The sequence below is a fragment of the Penicillium solitum genome (assembly GCF_028829755.1).
Source record: "Penicillium solitum strain IBT 25940 chromosome Unknown utg000009l_segment0_segment0, whole genome shotgun sequence".
Taxonomy (NCBI): Eukaryota; Fungi; Ascomycota; class Eurotiomycetes; order Eurotiales; family Aspergillaceae; genus Penicillium; species Penicillium solitum.
Window position 1 is genome coordinate 1,245,003 of NW_027072128.1, and position 19,552 is coordinate 1,264,554.

Sequence of the window (19,552 nt, forward strand, 5' to 3'; positions counted from 1 at the left end):
GATCTCGGCCAAAGCCAGTTACGTCAAATGAAGGGATAGGGAATGTGGAAATGATAGGACGCTATGGATTTAAGGCAAACCAGCAACTGGAAAATCTGTTCTTGCTGGCTATATTATCGATCAGCTCAAGGAGTCCGGACAGGCGTGCAATTACTTTTTCTTTGAACATAGAGAGAAGTCGAAGTCCAACCTAGGTTGTTGTCTCCGATCTCTGGCTTTTCAGATAGCTAGCTCCAATTCTGAAGCTGGAGATGTTATCCTAGGGATACAGGCGGACGGCGTTTGCTTAGACCGTGCCGAGGACCGTACCGTCTGGAGAATCCTCTTCCTTTCTAGAATTTTCGAGGCCGCAATTACTCGGCATTACTAGGTTATCGACGCCCTGGATGAATGTTCCAATACTGCGGTCCTTTTGCAGGCGATCCTTTGCAATATGGACGAATCTATACCCCTGAGAATTCTCGTCACAAGTCGGGATACGGTCGGTCTGGACCAAAGTTTCTCGGCCATTCCACCGAGCCTAGTCCAGTCGTTACCAATGTCGACGAAAGACACAGAGTCAGATATCAGGCTCTTGATTGACAAGAGGACCCAGGTCTTAAGAGTTGTGGGACCTGATGATCGAGGTACATTAGCGGAGAATATTCTAGTAAAATTTAAGGGGTCCTTCTTGTGGACAATCTTGGTGCTCGAGGAACTCTTGCGCTGCCACAGCAGAAAGGAAATCCACCAGATTCTGGAAAACGTACCGAGAGGCATGGAGCCACTATACGAGCGGACTTTAGACCATATGTCGCAGGCGGCTCGAGGAAAGGAACTAGCGAAGACCATTCTCATATGGACGAGTCGCACACCGAGTGGGACCCCATGCGCACTGGCTCTCTCTACGAGCCACAAACTGCTTGCTGTCGCCTATAACTTATACGAATACGATAGGGAAACTGTCTACATAGCCAAATTTACGTCGGATGGGACAAGATCCTATAATACAATATCGATTTTCCATTATACACTCATCCTATGTTCCTTATTAACCCTATGTAGGCTTCAATAGTACTAATTGGGGTCTAGACTTCATATAGACCAATAGCAAACCCATCCGTGGGGTTTCCTGAGTACCAGGGGGAAGGTGAGGGGCGACTCCATCAACGACAATGAAATAAATCAGTGAAATTATATATTATAAGAAAGACATAGACAAAAAATAATAACCAAAACATACAACAGTGAGGATTCGCTGGTGGTCACCCACCCAACTACTAACTCACCGGCGTGTGGCTTAAGTACGGCTGAGCGGACGGGAAGCCCTGTTTTCCACACCCTATGGTCGTATGTGTCAGGTTTCGTGTAGAAGAGAAACATAAAATGAGATTAGTGAGTAGGTAATAGATGGTAGGTGGGAGGTGAGTGTGATATAGATAGGGTGAGAATCCTACGTAGAGCCTAGGTTATAGTTCGCTATAGCGTGATTACACAAGAGTACGATTCATGGATGAAGTATAGCGCTTACAGACTTTTGAACAGAATTAGCCGGTTCCGAAGAGAAAAATATATCTCGAGCTGAGCTAATCACACGGCTCTGACTCTGGGAAGAGGTGTCTGTTACTAAAGGATGGCGTCGATAATTATGGCGATATTAACAAAGCCTATACAGAATATATCGAGAATATTCTAGCAGTTTACTTTAGGAACCGGCCTCGATCTTCTTTAGAACCGTGGAATATTGGAACCTTGAAATGGATCTGTAGACTAATTGAAAACTTAGAATGCTAGACAGGTTAGCAAGAAGTTGTAAGAATCATTCCTCTGTCATCTCAGATACCTTTCTACTTAACCCTTTGGTTTTCCAACAGGGGATTTTCTTCCTCTCATACTAAATTTTCTACTCGTCTACAATATGGCATTTCTCAGTGGCTCTGTTCCGAGACCTCCAGTGGTTCTTTGCATGTGTGAGAATCTTAAGGCTCTTTTCGTGTGTGATGATGGTCAGGCTATTTTTATGTGTGATGATCGTCGGGCGCTGGTATACGATTATGTTTTTGGTCGAGTAGACCGGTCTATAATGACCGATCTACTACTCGCCGACCAAGCTCTACGTGAACATACGCAACGCGAGGAAACCTTACACCACAGAGTTAAAGCCTTACAAAAGGCTACAACTATCATATCTGACAACACTCAGCTTCAAGAAGCAATGAAGCAAATTGAAGAAGTGAAATCCGAATACCCGAAAAAAGAGCATGCCCTTTACCGAGCAGAGTCTATGCTTGGATCGAGTATCAAAAGATTGTATGATATCGTGAGACGCAATGCTACATGGTATATGCGCGAGGAAATGGTCCGGGATTGTTCGGACCGAGGCGGATGTTGCAGCCGGAAATGTGGATGCTGCGCACAGAGACATCTATCAGAAAGACAGAAAGGCAGAGGTCACTGCACTTTGGAATGCTGGTGCTGTATCAACTTTCGGGGATTTGATCTTCCAGAGGAACAAAAGGAGGAGATGAGAAAGGATTTAGAAGCTCGCCTTTCATACAACACTTCACAATATCTTCAAAAATTGGCCACCTGGTTTGTTTGCCCTATGAGGCGTCAGAGAACTAAGTGGCAGCAATTCTTTGGACTAGGCTGAGGTGATGATAAGGTGTTATAAAGGTCCTGTTTTTGTTTTACCTTCAGAAGGCTTGCTGAGCTGGTGGATCATTCTTTTCTCGGGACCGCTGGCTAATGTCTGTATGCCTCAGTTATAGATGACCTGTGTTTTTTTCATATATTACTTTTCCTTCTGCATCCTATAGTAGTCTAGTACGAGGCCGAAGTAAGGTCGGCTGTAAATAGAAATCTCCGTTGTTATATCAAATAGCCGGCGTAACCTCCTAATTCAATCTTATATTGATTGGGTAATCTAGAGCCTCAGCTTATTGTTGAATATATCCATGGTCCAATCGTATTACGCCCAGATGGTGGGACCAAAACAGCCTTTATTTCCCATGTTAATATTTTAAACAAAAGTTCATGTATGTATTGGGCATATTGGAACTGGTATTCTGAACATACCCCAACCGCTACCTACTTATGGACTTAACATCTATGAAGGCTGACTATTATTTAAAGGATCTGTTAATTTGGAGCAAACTGAGTTCATATATTGCTGTGAAGAACTTCAACCCAATCAGCTATGATTTGGACGGATGAGTGTTCCTTCCCATAGAGATGAATATAGAATGTGTCCGGACGGATAACTGGGTGGCTCCTGCTCTCCCATAGCTAGCTTGTTTACTATCTCCTATTTCCATCCTCTTCCTCCCCTCTTCCTCCCTTCTTCCTCTCTCTGTGTACATTCTTTCCTCTCTTCAAGGCAGTCAAATATTTTTCTACCTGTGAGCGTGAGGGTGTTGGCGGCAAGCCGTTTGCAAAATGAAATTTCCCACTCCGAAAGTCCCACCCGACTGGTGAATTGCTCTCGTGTGGGGCTTGTGTTTCGTGTTGTGTGTAATGTTGTGTACCATTCTCATTCTATTATATCTCTGGGACCGAGACAGGTGAGTACAGTCTGATTGTGCTTTGTTGCGCCCTATGTTTGATATTGACTGGATACAATTGCAGGCGCAACCGTGAAGAGGCGCGGCGGTTACATGTGCTCGAAAGTCCACAACGAGTCTTGAGTGAGCAGTATCTAGTGGAATCAGAGGAGGCCTGCTCCGCCAGCAGAACTGGTAAGCTCCGAGCGACTACAGTCAATAAAAAATACAGGAAGTGGTTGAAAAGTTTGATTATTAACCATGAGTATGTCTGCAGAAGGCTCGAGTCTCCGCCCCGATTCCTTTTTCGCCCGTGTGTTTGGGAGATATTGCACTCTGTTTGCAAAACAGAGTGCCCCCCCAGCTCCTCATGGCCCAGGTCCCTGGACAGAGTATGCAATGACGGTGCCATGGAAGGTGGCGAGGAACGCCAGGAAACTCAAGACACGAGCAATTGTCAAACGGAAGCAAGCCACTCCTGTGAGGGAGCCTCTCCAGAGGTCCACGACACACTACACCGGAAAACGCCTGGACGAACGCATCGGCAGGAAAGCTGCAAATTTCGAATCAATCTTGATTCAGATTTGGGAGAAGTATCACAACAAGAATGCACAAACTGTCTACAAAGTGATGGACCTTGGGCAAAGTGTGTCCGTTACCACGATATCGATCGTGTTGTCACAGGATGTGGCAACTGTCAGTGGAAAGGGCGGGCCGTCCGTTGTAATTTCTTTCAGTTGCCCCTTGTTCCCGAAACTTCCCGTTGTCACCAGCGAAACCGCTCGTCCCAATCGTCAATGGAAATTCGCGTGATTACCCATCACGAGCAGGCTGAAACTGGCCTAGCGGCTGTAGAACGTTTGGAGGACTATGTGCGACATGTGCAGGCAGAGGTTGGCCTGCACGATTCCCGAAATGCTGCCATACAAAATGCAATCCGGCCAGAAAACTTCGCCGACCTTGTCGTACCTGCGCGGGCTTTTTTATTCCAACTACCACAGCCGACGACCACCAGGCACAGTTCAATCGCGTCCTAACCATGATTAACAGTGCCAAGGAGCAGTTGGTTAATATCCAACGCACTTGATTCAGGCCAAGGGTTCTTTTTAGCTATTTTAGTTTTCGTTCTTTTCTTTCCTTTTCTACTAGATTACGCAGCGATATAGGTGCCACACATGGATGCGATAAACCCACATTTCTTTTTGGATAGTATTCATGTCAGAATTAACACTGGCAAAAATGAGCATACTTTAATTACTATTGGAGAGGCCTTAATAAGTAAGGTACCCTGGATATGCCTGCTGATCATCTCTAGCAGGTAAAAACAATGTTATTTACACTGTATAGGTTTACATATCAACACTTGTTAGGGTGGCTTATAGCTGATAAGTGTAAAAATAACCTTTTATTTACACTAAAGAGTAGATAGCTAGTGCGCCCCCCCTAAAAGCGGTGATATATACATGGATATGAAAATAGTTGGTAGTTTATAAGACCTTGTGATATCTTTTTGATGTCTTTTTTTGATGACTTTAGGGTGTCTGTTTATATGCGTGTGACGGCGATAAAAACCAGTACTTTCTACAAACAAATTCTTTACCTATATGTATGTCGTTAGTTAACTAAGTTATTTCTATACATTGTAAGAAGCGGCCTAAGCGCTAGGCATGAGCCAACACACATTAATGATATCCGAAAAGGGATGTATTTGTAACTTGTTTCTAATCTACCTACTTTGTTTACTTTTCTATCACATAGAGTACTAGTTTAGAGCCTATAGTGCTAGTGAATACTAGCGGATTACCCGACATTCGATATATAAAAACCTATATATAGTGATTCAGCTAAACGATCTAGTACATTGAACTAGGTATCTTCCGCTGTAAGTAATCTTGGGGGCCATACCCAACTGGATCCGTTGATCTTTTAAATTGCCTTGAAAATGGATAAAACATGGTTTATAATCACATTAGCCAGTAAAATTAGATATTATTTAAGAATTAGATGCTATACCGCTTGTAATAATCAAAAACCAGGCTGGATCCTGACGCAAAGAAAAGACCACTTCCATAAGAGTAAAATATTCAACACTTATATTCATCATTGAACCTTAACTTTGGTCTCAAGAATATAAGAACGAACGAAGAATCGAGCAAAAAGCCAAAGTAATGGGAAAACATATACCATCACTAAGACAAAAGAAAACATTTGACCACTTGTATCAATGCAATGTACTGTTCGAGAACCAATAAACTGCTCCCTAATATCTCCCGTCTTGTTGACCAAAAAGTGTGAATCTTGCATCTCAACAGAGCCAATATCCACTGGAATATCATAAGCGAGAAAAAAGTAAATCCATGTAAGAACAATCCCCACAAGGAATTGTGTAATCTGCATGCTGGTAAGGCATTTCTTGATATAGAAAAGCACACGCACACGCAGTGTGACCAAGGCGTAGTAGGAATACTGATGAAACTTGAGTTAGCTCTGGGTCTTCAAATAACGCTAGCACAATATACATACCATCAGTGTATGAATAAAAGAATTGAGAAGACAAGGGATTATGTATGCTGGCACCATGTACCTGAAATTTGCCCAAGCACACAACATAACTCCTGCGTGGTGATATCTCTGCAAGAAGGAGCATTTTTTCCCCATTGCAATTATCAGAACAGTATCAACAAGCTCGTAAACTTTGGATACGTAGAATATCCAACCAAAGTAACCGAGTCCTTGATGCCACATCCGATCTCCTACGTTCGCAATATCGAAGGAATTTGGTGCACTGGCTGGTGATCCGTGGATTATTGTATGTCCCCTGCCAAGCCTCCGGTCCCCAGTGATCTTGCAGAGTGCATCGGCGGTGGCAACAAGAAAAGGAGAGGTTTGTTTGGATGGCAGAGAGATAGCAATCGATTTGCAAAAGCCAAAGAACATCCAGCCGGAGAAAAGTGCGAGTGCTAGATTGTGGAGCAACACAAACTGATGGAAAAATCTTGTTTGACTGAGAGCCCATGGGCGGAATTTGCGTTTGGTGTTGATATGATTGAATATTGAGCTGGTTACAATATATATGAAGACAACACAAAATGGAAACCCAATTTCTGTCGTATAATCAAAAAGAAGTTGTGGGATATCAAATGGACGATCCCATGCCGAGCGACCTTCTCCGGTAGGCCTTGGAGGGAACAGGTCCGATCTTGGAGGAAATTTGAATAATTGAGCGCCTGGCAGACTGAAGTGCAGCAGAAGAGACGGGGAGCTCATGGCAAATGAGTATTCCCTCCTATTTTGCAGTCCGGAGATGATTGGAATTAGATTCTTGAAAATTGACCGAGATAGGAGTACCTACCGTCTTATTTAGAAGGGATACTATTCCAATTTTGGAAGCAGTTGGGACATGTCTTCCACATTATTGTGGTATGATTATGTCGTTTTGCTGCATCAGTTTACTGATTGGGACATGCAAGGGTAGATATAAAGAATGAAAGCATATCCCGAAGAAACGTGTAGATCGATCAGGTATGCGTGTGTGAGGAATTTCCATTCTAAGATGCATGTCTATCCTTATGAACCAAGGGCTCCTCTTCCCGGCTATTACTCATATCTATTGTCAATAGCTCTCTTCTTAGTTTTATATAAAAGAATAACTGCCTCGGAAGTAAGCGAAGGCAAATCCCTAATGGATGTTGGGTGGTGAGACGGCAATCAATAATTTCATACAGAATTGCGTTATCCACCATTCCAAGCCATTTTAGAAAATGGAACGCCTGGAAAAAGTTAAATTGTATGTTGTAAGGGGTATAATTAGTTATTTTGGCCTCCTATCAATGATCGTTGGAATCCACTGTTACTGTTGTTGAGCTCTACTTATCATCCTTAAATCTTCAGTCTTGTCTCGGTTACCCTCATCGAATAATCAAAACCATCAATATCGAACATGTGGGAGTACTATGAGGGGAAATCAATTTTGGTGACCGGTGGATCTGGGTTCTTGGGTACCGCCATTGTTCATCGCCTCCTCATGAGCACATGCGTGTCGCGTATCTACTTGGTCTGTAGGGGCGGTAACGAGTGAGTTTACCGATGAATGATCTTTCCTTGACTTAGATGTGGCTCTAATCATTTTCTTCACAGAAAACTTCAATCCAGGTGGAGAGAATGGCTACCCGATGACACGGTGGATAAACTTTGCGATTCGAACCGCCTGGTTGTGCTTGACGGTGACATTCTTTTGCCAAGCCTAGGGCTCTCTCAATCAGAGCTGGAGCTCATACGGAACAACACCAACATTATCATCCACGCCGCCTCGGCTATCAACCTAGGGAGTCGTTTGAAACGCGTATCCGATTCAATTATTGAAGCTAGTGAAATGGTGGTCAACCTAGCCTTCACTTGCAAAGGCCTGCATCGTTTCGTCTATGTCTCCTCCGCATATTCAAACACACATCTCTACTATCGGAGTCACGAGTCAGACGTGCAGATCAACGAGGATATCTACCAACTTGAAAATGAGTACAATATCCTTGACGAGCTGAATGAAGTGCGAAAGCATGGCACAAGTCAGGCATATGAAGCGGAAAATTTCCCCTGGGCCTATGGCTATGCCAAACATCTCACAGAAAGATTGTTGCAACATCGGTTCAGTGAGCATGCATCGGATGAACAGCTCCTGATTGTGCGTCCAGGTATCATCGGACCGTCTCAGTGCCTGCCATTCCCAGGATATATCATGCCTATGTCATCACCGTACACAATGCTTGCCGCAGCATTCGCCCTAGTTCCATCTCGAGCAATCAAGATTGCGTCCAAAATGGAAAATCCAGACGCCGGGGTCACTGGAGACGAAGTTCCTGTGGATGTGGTTGCTGACCGCCTCCTTTGCCATCTGGCCCTAGGCACGTCTGGTTGTATCCACGCTGTCAGTGGGGTCAAATCGCGACTCAAACTTGAGACGTGGCGGCATTCGCTAATGAAGCTTCGCCGTATCCCCTGGGGGCTACAGCCTCTGTGGGTGAAGGCAGACTGGAAGTCGACCAACCAACATTGGATATCTCGACTCTATGCAATCTGTGGAGCTTCTTTTGCTTTTTCTGAGGAAAAAACCATCAAGATGTGCAAGAAAATACCTGAAAAAGAGCAACAGAATCTGCAGCTTTTTACTCAAATCGACACAAGCGAGAATCTTCTCACTCAAACTGCAGGTATTCGCTACGCCATGGATCAATATGCCCGCAAAAGTACGATAGCATGGCTAATAGTCTGGCTCTTTTATTCCGACTTTGGCAAAATCGACAACACCAATAGACCTGCGGAGCAGCGATCAGTTAAATAGCGGGATTCCTTGATGTTTCTTCCTAAATGGATGGTAGCTGAAATTTGATGGGTTTCCTGGGTCTTACTGCGAATTTTGAGCAGAGGATTTAGGTATATATTCTCAGCCTTTGGAGAACACTTGTAAGATAGATATTGACGAGATTAAATTAGTTTAATGCGATTCTTTTACCCTGACCCCTCGCCAAGTAGAAACCATAAATTGAGGTACAAGTGTGATCACCACTGGTTGTCTATGAGAAAAGCTCAGTGATTTGTAGTCTTAGTAGCTTCATGAATATCAATCAGCTTGAATAACTATTAAACTACCCCTGTTGAAGAGGCATTTCCGACAGATCAATTACACGAATGGAGCGAAACATATCGCCATTTCGGGGTATCCACATATGTCGTCGTGACTAACAGGCTCAACGGAAAAAACAAAGACTTTATAAGATCGCATCTAACTAATTCTTTATGTACTTGGAGCGTAGCGTCGCAGTAATCAAATCCCCTAGTCCCCCAAGAGTTGCGGCCTTAGTTATCGCAATCAGTGACAGGTCTAAATAAAAATGACGACGACACCAGTTTCGGATCTCAACCGTCATAAGAGAGTCGATGTGTATTGTGGCGAGCTGCACGGAGTCTTGCCCACGGGCAAAGGTCGAGTATTGCTGCAGGGTCTTGACAATCTCCACCATTACCTGCTCCTTCCAAGCTGGCCCGTCTAGAGTATCCGGATCATTTTCGAGAAGGGAGATCATATATCGAAGGCTGGGGGCAAGTTTGGAGGCATCAGTAGTTGCTTCTGGGTCGAAGTCGAGATGCGAATAAACTCGGAAACGTGCATCTTGGCCCCAAAGCGGCCGAACAGTGGCATCAGCAAGGGATTTTGTGCTGCTCATGCCAACGATCAGATTGTTTGGTATCTGCAGCGAATCCGAGGAATTTGAGGTTCTTTCAAGATCGTCACTGAATATCGCAAGCTCAAATGCATCCAGAACTTCCTGTTCGCTTAGCAACCTCACAGAGGCTGAACGCATTCGCTCTCGAAGCGTGGGATCTTGTGTCGCGAGGAACCCTACATCGTCGACTCCTCCGAGATTTACAACAGCGGCCGGGTGCCCGTTTTGTAACCGATACTGGGCAAATGAGGACACAAAAGCATTGGCTGATGAGTAGTTGACTTGGCCAGCGTTGCCCATAACACCGGTTATGGAACCACAAACAACGAAGAATTGGAGATCGGCATCGTTCCCATCCAGCGCGTTATGAAGGTTCCAAGTTCCGGTTACCTTTGAAGAAAGAACGTCCTGCCAATTCTTGTGAGACATGTCTGGAATAAAGGTGTCCTTCGGTGGTCAGTAATTTTAGTCGAAGAACTTGGCGCATACGGGAGTATGAGACTTACTCGAACTATCATAGAGAGCTGAAGAATTCCTCCCACAGGAGCCGGGCAAGCGTGTATGGCAGCTTGAACCTGTTGTTGGATCGTCACGTCACATTTTATCATAATAACTGTAGAGCCCTGCAACTCCAGCTCATGACGAAATGACTGGTCCTGACTAGTGGCTCCTGCCGATCGGGACAAGAAGACCAAGTTTCGCGCACCGCGTTCTATCATCCAAGTTGCTATCGCTCGTCCAATACCCCCTAGACCCCCGACCAGGATATAGGATAGACTGGGGGAGAACGTTGACCTGCAACGCGACTTGGAAATCAACCCTCGCTCGGATATTTCTGGCATCCTCACGAGAAGTTTGCCCATATGAATTCCCTGCTGAAGCTGACGGAATGCCTCAGGTGCATCAATGCTGGAGAAAATACTCAAGGGACGAATTGGGGTGATTTTCCCTGCCTCGTAAAGGTCTCTAACTTGGCGAAAGAGTCTTTTTACCCTCAAAAGTCAGTCACATATTTATCTTGCTTTCTGCGAGAAAGGCCAGTATTGCGTACCTTGTAACAGTCCCTGCCTTTTCCGCGAGTCGAATCAAATCAACACCGAAGAATGCCCGATTTCCCTCAAATGCTTCCAACGCCAAGGTTCCATGCTCGAGGAAATCTCGCTTTCCGATCTCTATCATCTTGCCGAATTCTGCCACGCATTTCCATGAAGCGTGGAGAAGATCACCAGCAAGGCAATTTAGCACAATATCGACACCCTGACCTTCAGTCTCCTTCATGAGGTTGGGATAGAAGGAGGTGTCGCGAGAGCTGAAAATGTGACACCGAGGAATCCCAAAATTATGTATTAAATGCTGTACCTTTGTCTCACTGCCCACAGTTGCATAGATCTTTAAAGAATAATGTGTTAGCTATTGGTCTCCCACTATCTATAATCACATCTTACCTTTGCCCCAATCATTTGACAAAGTTGAATTGCAGCAAGGCCTACTCCTCCACATGCCGCATGAATCAAAACAGACTAAAGACAGATTAGCTAAAGGTAAAATAACGGGCATCTGACGTACCTGTCCTTTCTCCAATCGCCCAATGTCTGTTATACAATACAGCGCCGTGGTGTAAACCACAGGCAGCGATGCAGCATCTTCCAACGAAATCGACGGTGGCATATGTATACACCGGGAGGTAGGTACTACCACACGTGTGCGGAACATCCCGGGCTGCATTATCATGACTCGATCGCCCTTCTTGAACTCGGTCACTCCGGTGCCACATCTTTGCACAATCCCACTAGCGTCAATTCCCATTTCATCTTTGTTTGCCATAAAGCCCATTGAAATCATCACATCCTATGTTGTTTAGCATCTTCACATATCCGGCCATTAAGATTTAGGACTCACTCGGAAGTTAAGCCCGACAAACTTGACCTCAACTTCGATCTCATCTGCCTCGGGCAAGTCAAGTTCATGGCCTTGCCAGGACAGTGAGTCCAGAGTTCCGTAGGAGGCAATGTCTAGCTTCATGGGTACATCGATGTTAGGGGAGTATAGCAGTCTATCCGAAAGGGAGCTCCATCGCATTCGCGGAATGTAGACATAGCCATCGTGGAGGGCAAATTCATAGTCAACATCATCCAAACCGGTTTGATCTCCTTGCTTAAAGAATTTTGTCGATACTTTGAGTAGTGCTTCTGCGGCAAAGCTATCAAAGTTGTCCACTTGAAATGTACCAAATTGGATTTCCTGTTCTTGCCGTGCGGTACGGGAAACTCCCATTACAAGCGAAAAGTTTGGATTAGCACATTTTAACTCAACTGAGTTGGTGACCCATAGGATCTGGGGGGTGGAGTTCATAAGCTGCTGGAACAGCATCCAGTCTTCCTCACTCATTTCATAGAAGAACGGACTCTCAAAATCCAAGAATGAGATCACTCGTTGCCCGTGAGGTATCGCTTCTCCTTTGGTACAGCGTTTCACGGTGTGGCCGTTTCCGATGAAGTAATTTTCAACTTCGATCAACCATGGGTATAGATGCATCTCACTCGGACAAAGAAGATATACAGTGTTCCCTTGCAGATAGTTCCTGGGTGGAATGCGTGCGATCATGTTGCGATAGATACGATATGGCGCTTTGCCATCATCACCCTTTGTCTCAACCCCACTGAAACCAGCCTGTCGAAGCTTTCTATCCCACCCCTCAGTTGACATATACTTGGCATCGACATCAACTTGAGGCTCATCAAACGATTGGATTTGGGACGGGTTCTTGAAGCAAGTTAATAATTCTTCTCTGTCAAGATAGGCTCTGTGGCTGCTTACTGATAGATAGTGTATCACCGGTAGTTCTAGATTATGTCAAAAGCTTTGTCAATCTATAGGTACTTCACCGAGAAAACAAATCAGCTTACCGGGGTAGTGTTGGTGAATTAGAACTCGTCCACCAGCAGTCAGAAGCTTTCCAATACTCTTCAGTGCTGGTGTCACACCAGAAACCCGAGCACCGATCTTGATTATTGTTAGCTATCACCGCTTACGCGTCAATTATGGATTTCCCACATTCATTGCAATGACAAGGTCATAGTCACCGTCATTAAACTCCTGCTGAAGGGGATCTGCATCGAGATTCAACGACTTGAAATCGACTAGGTCATTATCTTTGAATCGATCTTTCAGAATGGCATCGATGTCAGGCGTCGTTGCCAACGTGTACTGCGCACAGAGGACCTTTCCGTCGGAAGTAAGATATTGAAGCACAGAAGAAGTGAATGACCCGGTCTCATCGCCAACCGCAAGGATACGAAGGTTTGGTTGGGCGTGGCAAAGGAGAGAGAACCACCCGAGTAGGTCACTGAGAGACTCGATCCAGTCGTGGAGTTTCTGCAGTTGCTTGACCTTTCTTGAGGCTAACGAGGAGCAATTTGACCCTTCAACAAGAGATACCATCTCTCTCACTGTCACCTGACTGAGTTCGGAGATAAAGCCCAATCCCTCAGCCTGAAGCTGCTTATCTAGTGTCAGCCTCTGTGCTCGCAGGCTGTCACTGTCCATTTGGGTCCATGATTGCGCTTCGGGGACAGCAGATATACCCTCTGTGTTCAACATCATGACTTGAGTTGACAACCAATGTTTGTAGCTCTGAAGGTGTTCTGAGCAGGGTTCTACTTCGGCAATATTTCGATGCACGCAGATCATAGACAGCACAGAAGCCCTACTCAACAATCCAACTGTGCTGCCCCTGTCCTTTTCACTAGGTAGCTGAAGGTGCCCAGGAAGGAGATCAAGATCCGGACGCCACTCTGGTTCTGAGAGCAAAGGAATTCCAGATGTCTCGCCCTCAAGTCTTTGGTCCAATTGAGCTAGGGTCACTCCATGCATTGCGAGTACCATATTCGTACCGTCACTCATTGAGATGCTGCATTTGGTTTGAGTTCCGGCAAAGCTTTCTCCAGTGACTTCAACCTTCATTAAATCACTATTTTGACCAAGAGAAATTTCATCGATGAACATCGGGATGAAGAGTTTTGTTAGATACCTTGCCCTTCCTTTAGACGCTGCGACGCTGAATAATTGCAAGCACTGGTCAATAACAGTCGGGTGGATAGCATGGCTGTTGTCGCTTCCTTTGAATATTCCCCTAACCGTGGCGCTGGCTGTGAAGCTGATAGGATCTGCTGTAATCTCATCTAGGCCTTGAAAGTGTGGCCCGTATTGTAGCCCGACATTTGCGAGCGAGCTGTACCAGGACTTTGTATCCACAGGCCTTTGAAACCGACGTGTTGCTGGAACGTCAATCTTTAAATTCTCGGCACCTGCCACCACTTGCCCAGTAGTATGCTTAGTCCAGTTGTTTCCATCGTAGCACGCAATGGTGAATTCGAACCATTTAGAGTCAAGTCGGTCATTTATCCGCAATGGCCGCATTGTAGTGACGATTTCGACATCGTGACCCTCGGTAGTTGGCACAACGAGCGGAACCGTGATTTGTAGATTGCGAATTGTGCATTCTTGGGTGTTGAACAACTGGCGTATTGCTTCGTTAATCATTCCAATATAGCCTGCGCAGGGAAATACGACATCCCCGAGCACCTGATGATCGCTAAGCCACGGGACGGCCCTGGCCTTCAGCAAATTTCTCCAAGCTGGCTCAATATCACTAGCTTCCAACATGCGAGAGCCTAGCAGTTCATGATGGGGATATTTGCGGAATCTCCAATTTTGACTTAGGCGACTTTCCTTCCAACCAATGCTTTGTCTATCCCAAGGATAGATGGGGAGGTCGTGGAGAACATTTCCCGTGCCGTTTATTGCTCCGAAGTCGACGGGGTGCCCGTGACAATAGAGTTCCCCGACTGTTGTCAAGATGGATTGTGTCTGAGCTGCCTTTTTGATAAGCGTAGGGAGGTAATAAGCCTGAATTGACTGAGGCGACACGATCTGACGGATGGGCCCAGCAAGAGTAGAGTGAGTTCCAATTTCCACGAACACGGTCGTCCGATCCTTTTGCTGATCAACCAAAGTCTGGACTGCTGCAGAGAACAGAACCGGTGATTCTAGGCTTCTGCGCCAGTAAGTAGCATCTAGCTGATTCGGGTCCGTTATCATAGTGCCTGTCACTGTAGAATAAAGAGGAAGCATTGTGTCACAGTGAGCAATGTGAGAGGCAATGGTCGATTCAAAAAATACACCAGCATCCATCATGGACGCTGCACTCTATTAGTATCAAGAATATTGTCCACAAAGGGGAAACTCACGGGAATGATAAGCAACTTCGACAGGCAGCACTCGAAGAAACGTTTCTGGCATTGTTTCGATGATGCGACCAATGACCATTCCCAACTGCGACCTAGGTCCAGAAATATTAACGCTCTGAGGACTATTCTCACACGCAATGACCACTCCATCAATCAAATATTGGTTCACGGTTTCCTTTCCAAGACCAATAACGATCATTCCTCCAGCCTGTGAGGTAGATTCATTACATCGTCCCCGGAGATGTGCGATGGTGATAGCGGCACGCATCGAAATTGCCTTCGCTGCATATGCAGCAATAACCTCGCCACTAGAGTATCCAATCACAGCCGATGGGGAAATTCCCCAGCTAGCTAGTAAGTTGACCAAAGCGATCTGGACCGCGGCACACAATGTCTGAGAGTACTCAGTCTTATCGACGCAGGTAGAGACATCAGGTTTCAAAAGTTCACCTGGGTGGTATTTTATTAGTCCTAAACAGGATTAAGACACCGAGAGTGATATGATATGGGTTGGTACCTTCAATGCTCCATGAGGGTGAGTACTCGATCTCTTGCAATATCTGGTCCAGAGCGCGGATATCGCGCTGGAAGGCATCAAAGTGGCTCATCAGCTCCGTTCCCATACCCGCCCACTGGGCACCCTGTCCAGTGAATGCAAATACCACACGCGGAACTCCCGTAACTGCTGGTGGGGTTGATTGATTTTCAGATATGCCACTCTTCTCGTCAGCGATCAGGTATCCTCGATGGGAGAGATGATCGCGGCAAGCTCCAAGAGTGTATGCGACATTATGTGTCATACGTGGTTTCCTCTTCAAGTACTCTTGTATGCCCGCAAGCCGTGAAATGAGGGCCGGGGTGCTTTGCGCTGATGCGGGGAGAATATAAGGGATTGGCTGCCTGTCAATAATCTTTCTATCGACATCATCAACAGCAGGGCCTGCTTCCAAGATGGCCTGTATGTTTTGTTAGCCAAAGCAATGAATTGGGTGTAGTCACACTCGCATGGGCGTTGCTCCCTCCAATACCAAAACAGTTCACACTGACGCGTTTCTCGCGATCGAGAGGCCATGGAATGGGCTCAGTGGGGACCTTGAGCCCGCCCTTTTCGAACAAAACTGGATGACATTTAGAATTTTTATTTCATGAGGAAGTCGTTGAGCTCTTACTCTTGGGGTTGGGACGCGTAAAATGAAGATTTGGGGGGATTGTGGAATGCTCCAAGGATAACACGGCTTTGATAATGGCGGTCAACCCCGACGCACCTTCACCATGTCCAACGTTTGATTTCACCTAAACGGAGACATTAACACAAACCAAAATATGCTGTCAGCAGTAGCTGTCTCTTACAGATCCGATGAAAATACCCTTCCCCTCAAAGGCCCGAGCAATGGCAGTTGTCTCCACGACATCCCCAACTTGTGTGCCAGTTCCATGACACTCCACAAAAGCTGTTTGCGAGATATCGCGGATCTGAGCCCTTGCATAAGCCTCTCGGATGAGCCGCTCTTGGCTTTCCATATCGGGCGCGAATATCTTTGCTGACCTTCCGTCATAATTTGCGGATGTGGCCCGAATGATGGCCCGGATATTGTCACCATCTGCAATTGCTTTATCTAAGGGTTTTATAAAAATAGCATTCACCGCTTCCCCACGGCTGTAGCCGTTTGCACTTGCATCAAAAACTTTGCAGTAGCCGTCTGGGGAGAGAACCATGCTCTCAGACATGTTCACGCTTGTAGAGGGAGCCAACAGCATGTTGGTTCCTCCCACCACGGCTGAGGAGCAGTTTCCGCTGTAAAGAGCCTGGCAAGCTTCATGCAATGCAACCAGTGAGGATGAACAGGCAGTGAGAATTGTTGCACTGCGATCTGATATTAGAAACTAGTAGTCATTATGCTTAATGAGGACAAATACCTGGGTCCTTTCAAGTCAAACTCGTAGGAAATTCGATTTGCCAAGGTGAATCCTCCGTTAGCAAATGAATGCACACGAGGAATATCTTGGGGCTCTTTGGCTGTCAGTTCATGCCAGTCCTCTCCAAAAACTCCCACGTAGCATCCGATCTTTTTTCCTCGCCATTTAGTTTGTCCTGCGTTCTCCATGCATTCCCAAACCACCTCCATGAGTGACATTTGCTGCGGATCGAGTTCGCTGATGTTGAAACCCGGTATTTCTGCGAAGAACGAGTTGTCCGAACCCTGCATGTACTCGTCGTTGAGAAAATATCCCCGTCTTGTCTTCACTGACTGGGGCTTATCAGGATGATAGAAGGCGTCGATGTTATAGCGACTCTTTGGGACTTCAGAAGAACAGTCCTGTTTACTGCTAAGAAGATCCCAGAACTCGTCCCCTGTTCGAACTTCTCCTGGAAGTCGCATCCCCATGCCGACGATAGCGACGGGAGGGACGGCGGGTGCTGAAACGAAGCCATCTTTACCGAATTCCGAAGTCTCAGCATGACCTTTCTGTCTGTCGTTGAAATTTTCCATTGGTTTTCTTTTAGCAATATTACCTACTGCCGATGGCTCTTGGTACCTGATTCCGTCTGGTTTGGTTAAACCGGTCGTGGTCACTGTTCTTTTCCTTTCGATCTCGCAGTGTAAAACCTAATGTTGAGATTCCAGATCTGAGAAGAGCATATCACTGGGATTGCGGTCTAGCCGTAGTCACATTGCATAACTTTAGTTCTCATGTTTTTACCCCTTGCGTAGCCCAGGCAAGGCGGAAAGATCGCGTCGCACCAATATGTGGCTAGTACGCACCACAAGAACAGTCAGCCGCTTATGCGGCATCTATCATTGATAACGGAAACCTATAGCCATCTCATGTATTCGGCCCAAGATGATGTTAGGGATGTTACATGTAAGAGCACACCGACATTTGTTGGGATTTTCCTTTTTGTTCTCTTTTGGATTAATTGGAAGGCGGTAAAAAGCAAAACCCGCATAGAGGAACCTTCTATATAAAACGAGGGAGTTACAGGCCAGGGGGCCTAATGCGTTGGTAAGCCTCGATGCGTACATATCTCGATGTCTGGTTTGCCTGGCTCCAATCTAACATTCATGTAGCTTGTTTTTGTCTGTAGAGAATCAATCCTTCTTCTCCCCAAATTGCTCTCATGTCATATTGGGATGATGCATGCATTTCAGCGAAACCAAGTATCGATAGATCTCCCAGGGGAACGCAATAAATGTAACACCGGGAGCAACATTCCTCCCTATAGGATCTCGGTCGGTCATCCCCCTCCACCAGCATTCCCTTCGGCTGTATACGTAGAACTCCATCAATGCTCACAAGTATTTAAATTGTCCTATTCACCCTAGCTTTCTTTGTTCAACTCAACTCCACCATCACCTCCGCTTCAAGTCCATCTTTCTCAACATCTCCACCATCATGTTGTGGCCTAAAGTCAACATGATTCTTGTGAGCGGCCTCTGTGCACTGTCACAGGTTTCAGGCGCGACAAATGTTGCACAGCATATTGAATACATGGATGCCATGACCGGGAAGATCGGAGCCGCGAAAGACTCCCTCAATAACTATAGTGGAGGTATCCCATCCGCCCTTGGTGTTGCTAGATCCCTGATGGTTGCGCAAACCTACACTCGAAATGCCCGCGAGAAACTAGCGGAAGAGGATACAATGACACCAGAAGAAGGCGACCGGTACTATGATTCTTATTCGCAAATGGTCCCTGTTCTGCTCGATGCTATCCACTCTGCTCAAGACAAGGTATGTTTCCTGCGGTTCCCCAAACTCCTAATCTTTGATTGGAAATACTCATACTTACTGGACATTCATGTAGGCCCCCCTTTTCAAAACTTCCGGATTGGGTCCCGAAGCTCGTACATATCTGGGCAATCTGCACAACGAAAAGAGACTTTTTGAGTCCCAGGTCAAGGCCAAGCTCCCGGAGGAAACCTTTCGCAAGGCTCAGCCTTCCGTTGATGAGATCAGCACTGCATTCGACGACGCAGATCGGGCATTCCGGTGATTGGCGTTAGGAGGATAAACTAGGTTCGGCCCTTCGGCTTTAGTGGGCCGAGCCGCGTCGCGGATGAACCAAGGGCCACCTGGGCAGTTGTGGGCTCTCGACACTAGTGAACAATGAACTTTTGAAGTTTCATTCTCTCCAATCCATTATCCCATCCATGCATCAACTGTAATATGTAAAATAATACTTTAAAAGCTCATCTTCCTTTCCTCTTCCCCAGAACATATATTTCTTCGGGGTAGCCGTATTTCGTTTTTCTTCGTAATATAATGTCGACGGTAACACTGCCACTTTTTGCGATCGGCTCCCTAGTGAGTTAGTCACCCGAGTGACCTGCCCAGGCGGAGGTGTGATATACATGAATGGCCCAACCATCCCGTGAAAATATCATTCAAACTTGAAATTAACCATATCCTACTTCGCGTTGAACGATATCTCTAGCGCCCTTAAAATGCACCATCTATGGTATCAAATTCAAACTCACTGTGCGGTCCTTGCAGAACTTAGTGTTATTAGGAAAGCGTCTTATCTATGTTATAGAAGATGGAAGAAATATGTTTCCAGTAT

At 45.9% G+C, this 19,552-nt stretch overlaps 5 protein-coding genes across 5 annotated transcripts; 4 read left to right on the forward strand and 1 right to left on the reverse strand.

Moving 5' to 3' along the window:
- Positions 1-433: 433 nt before the first annotated feature.
- On the forward strand, positions 434-918 carry N7455_011589 (uncharacterized protein; the record flags this gene model as incomplete). Its single annotated transcript, XM_065606707.1, has 2 exons — positions 434-626; positions 662-918. 2 exons carry the CDS (start codon positions 434-436, stop codon positions 916-918), a joined length of 450 nt encoding a protein of 149 aa, XP_065459873.1.
- A 2,864-nt stretch (positions 919-3,782) lies between these two features.
- N7455_011590 (uncharacterized protein) lies at positions 3,783-4,334 on the forward strand (the record flags this gene model as incomplete). Its single annotated transcript, XM_065606708.1, has 1 exon — positions 3,783-4,334. The coding sequence occupies one exon, from the start codon at positions 3,783-3,785 to the stop codon at positions 4,332-4,334; it is 552 nt and encodes a 183-aa protein (XP_065459874.1).
- Positions 4,335-7,461: 3,127 nt separating this feature from the next.
- Positions 7,462-8,856, forward strand: N7455_011591 (uncharacterized protein; the record flags this gene model as incomplete). Its single annotated transcript, XM_065606709.1, has 2 exons — positions 7,462-7,595; positions 7,659-8,856. 2 exons carry the CDS (start codon positions 7,462-7,464, stop codon positions 8,854-8,856), a joined length of 1,332 nt encoding a protein of 443 aa, XP_065459875.1.
- A 445-nt stretch (positions 8,857-9,301) lies between these two features.
- N7455_011592 (type I polyketide synthase) lies at positions 9,302-17,480 on the reverse strand (the record flags this gene model as incomplete). Its single annotated transcript, XM_065606710.1, has 14 exons — positions 9,302-10,186; positions 10,246-10,705; positions 10,791-11,128; positions 11,185-11,259; positions 11,306-11,587; positions 11,639-12,555; positions 12,646-12,742; positions 12,794-14,940; positions 14,989-15,438; positions 15,479-15,944; positions 15,988-16,106; positions 16,158-16,281; positions 16,339-16,852; positions 16,906-17,480. The coding sequence occupies 14 exons, from the start codon at positions 17,478-17,480 to the stop codon at positions 9,302-9,304; spliced, it is 7,449 nt and encodes a 2,482-aa protein (XP_065459876.1).
- A 904-nt stretch (positions 17,481-18,384) lies between these two features.
- N7455_011593 (mannoprotein) lies at positions 18,385-18,985 on the forward strand (the record flags this gene model as incomplete). Its single annotated transcript, XM_040954448.2, has 2 exons — positions 18,385-18,723; positions 18,797-18,985. 2 exons carry the CDS (start codon positions 18,385-18,387, stop codon positions 18,983-18,985), a joined length of 528 nt encoding a protein of 175 aa, XP_040815279.2.
- Between the last annotated feature and the right edge of the window lie 567 nt (positions 18,986-19,552).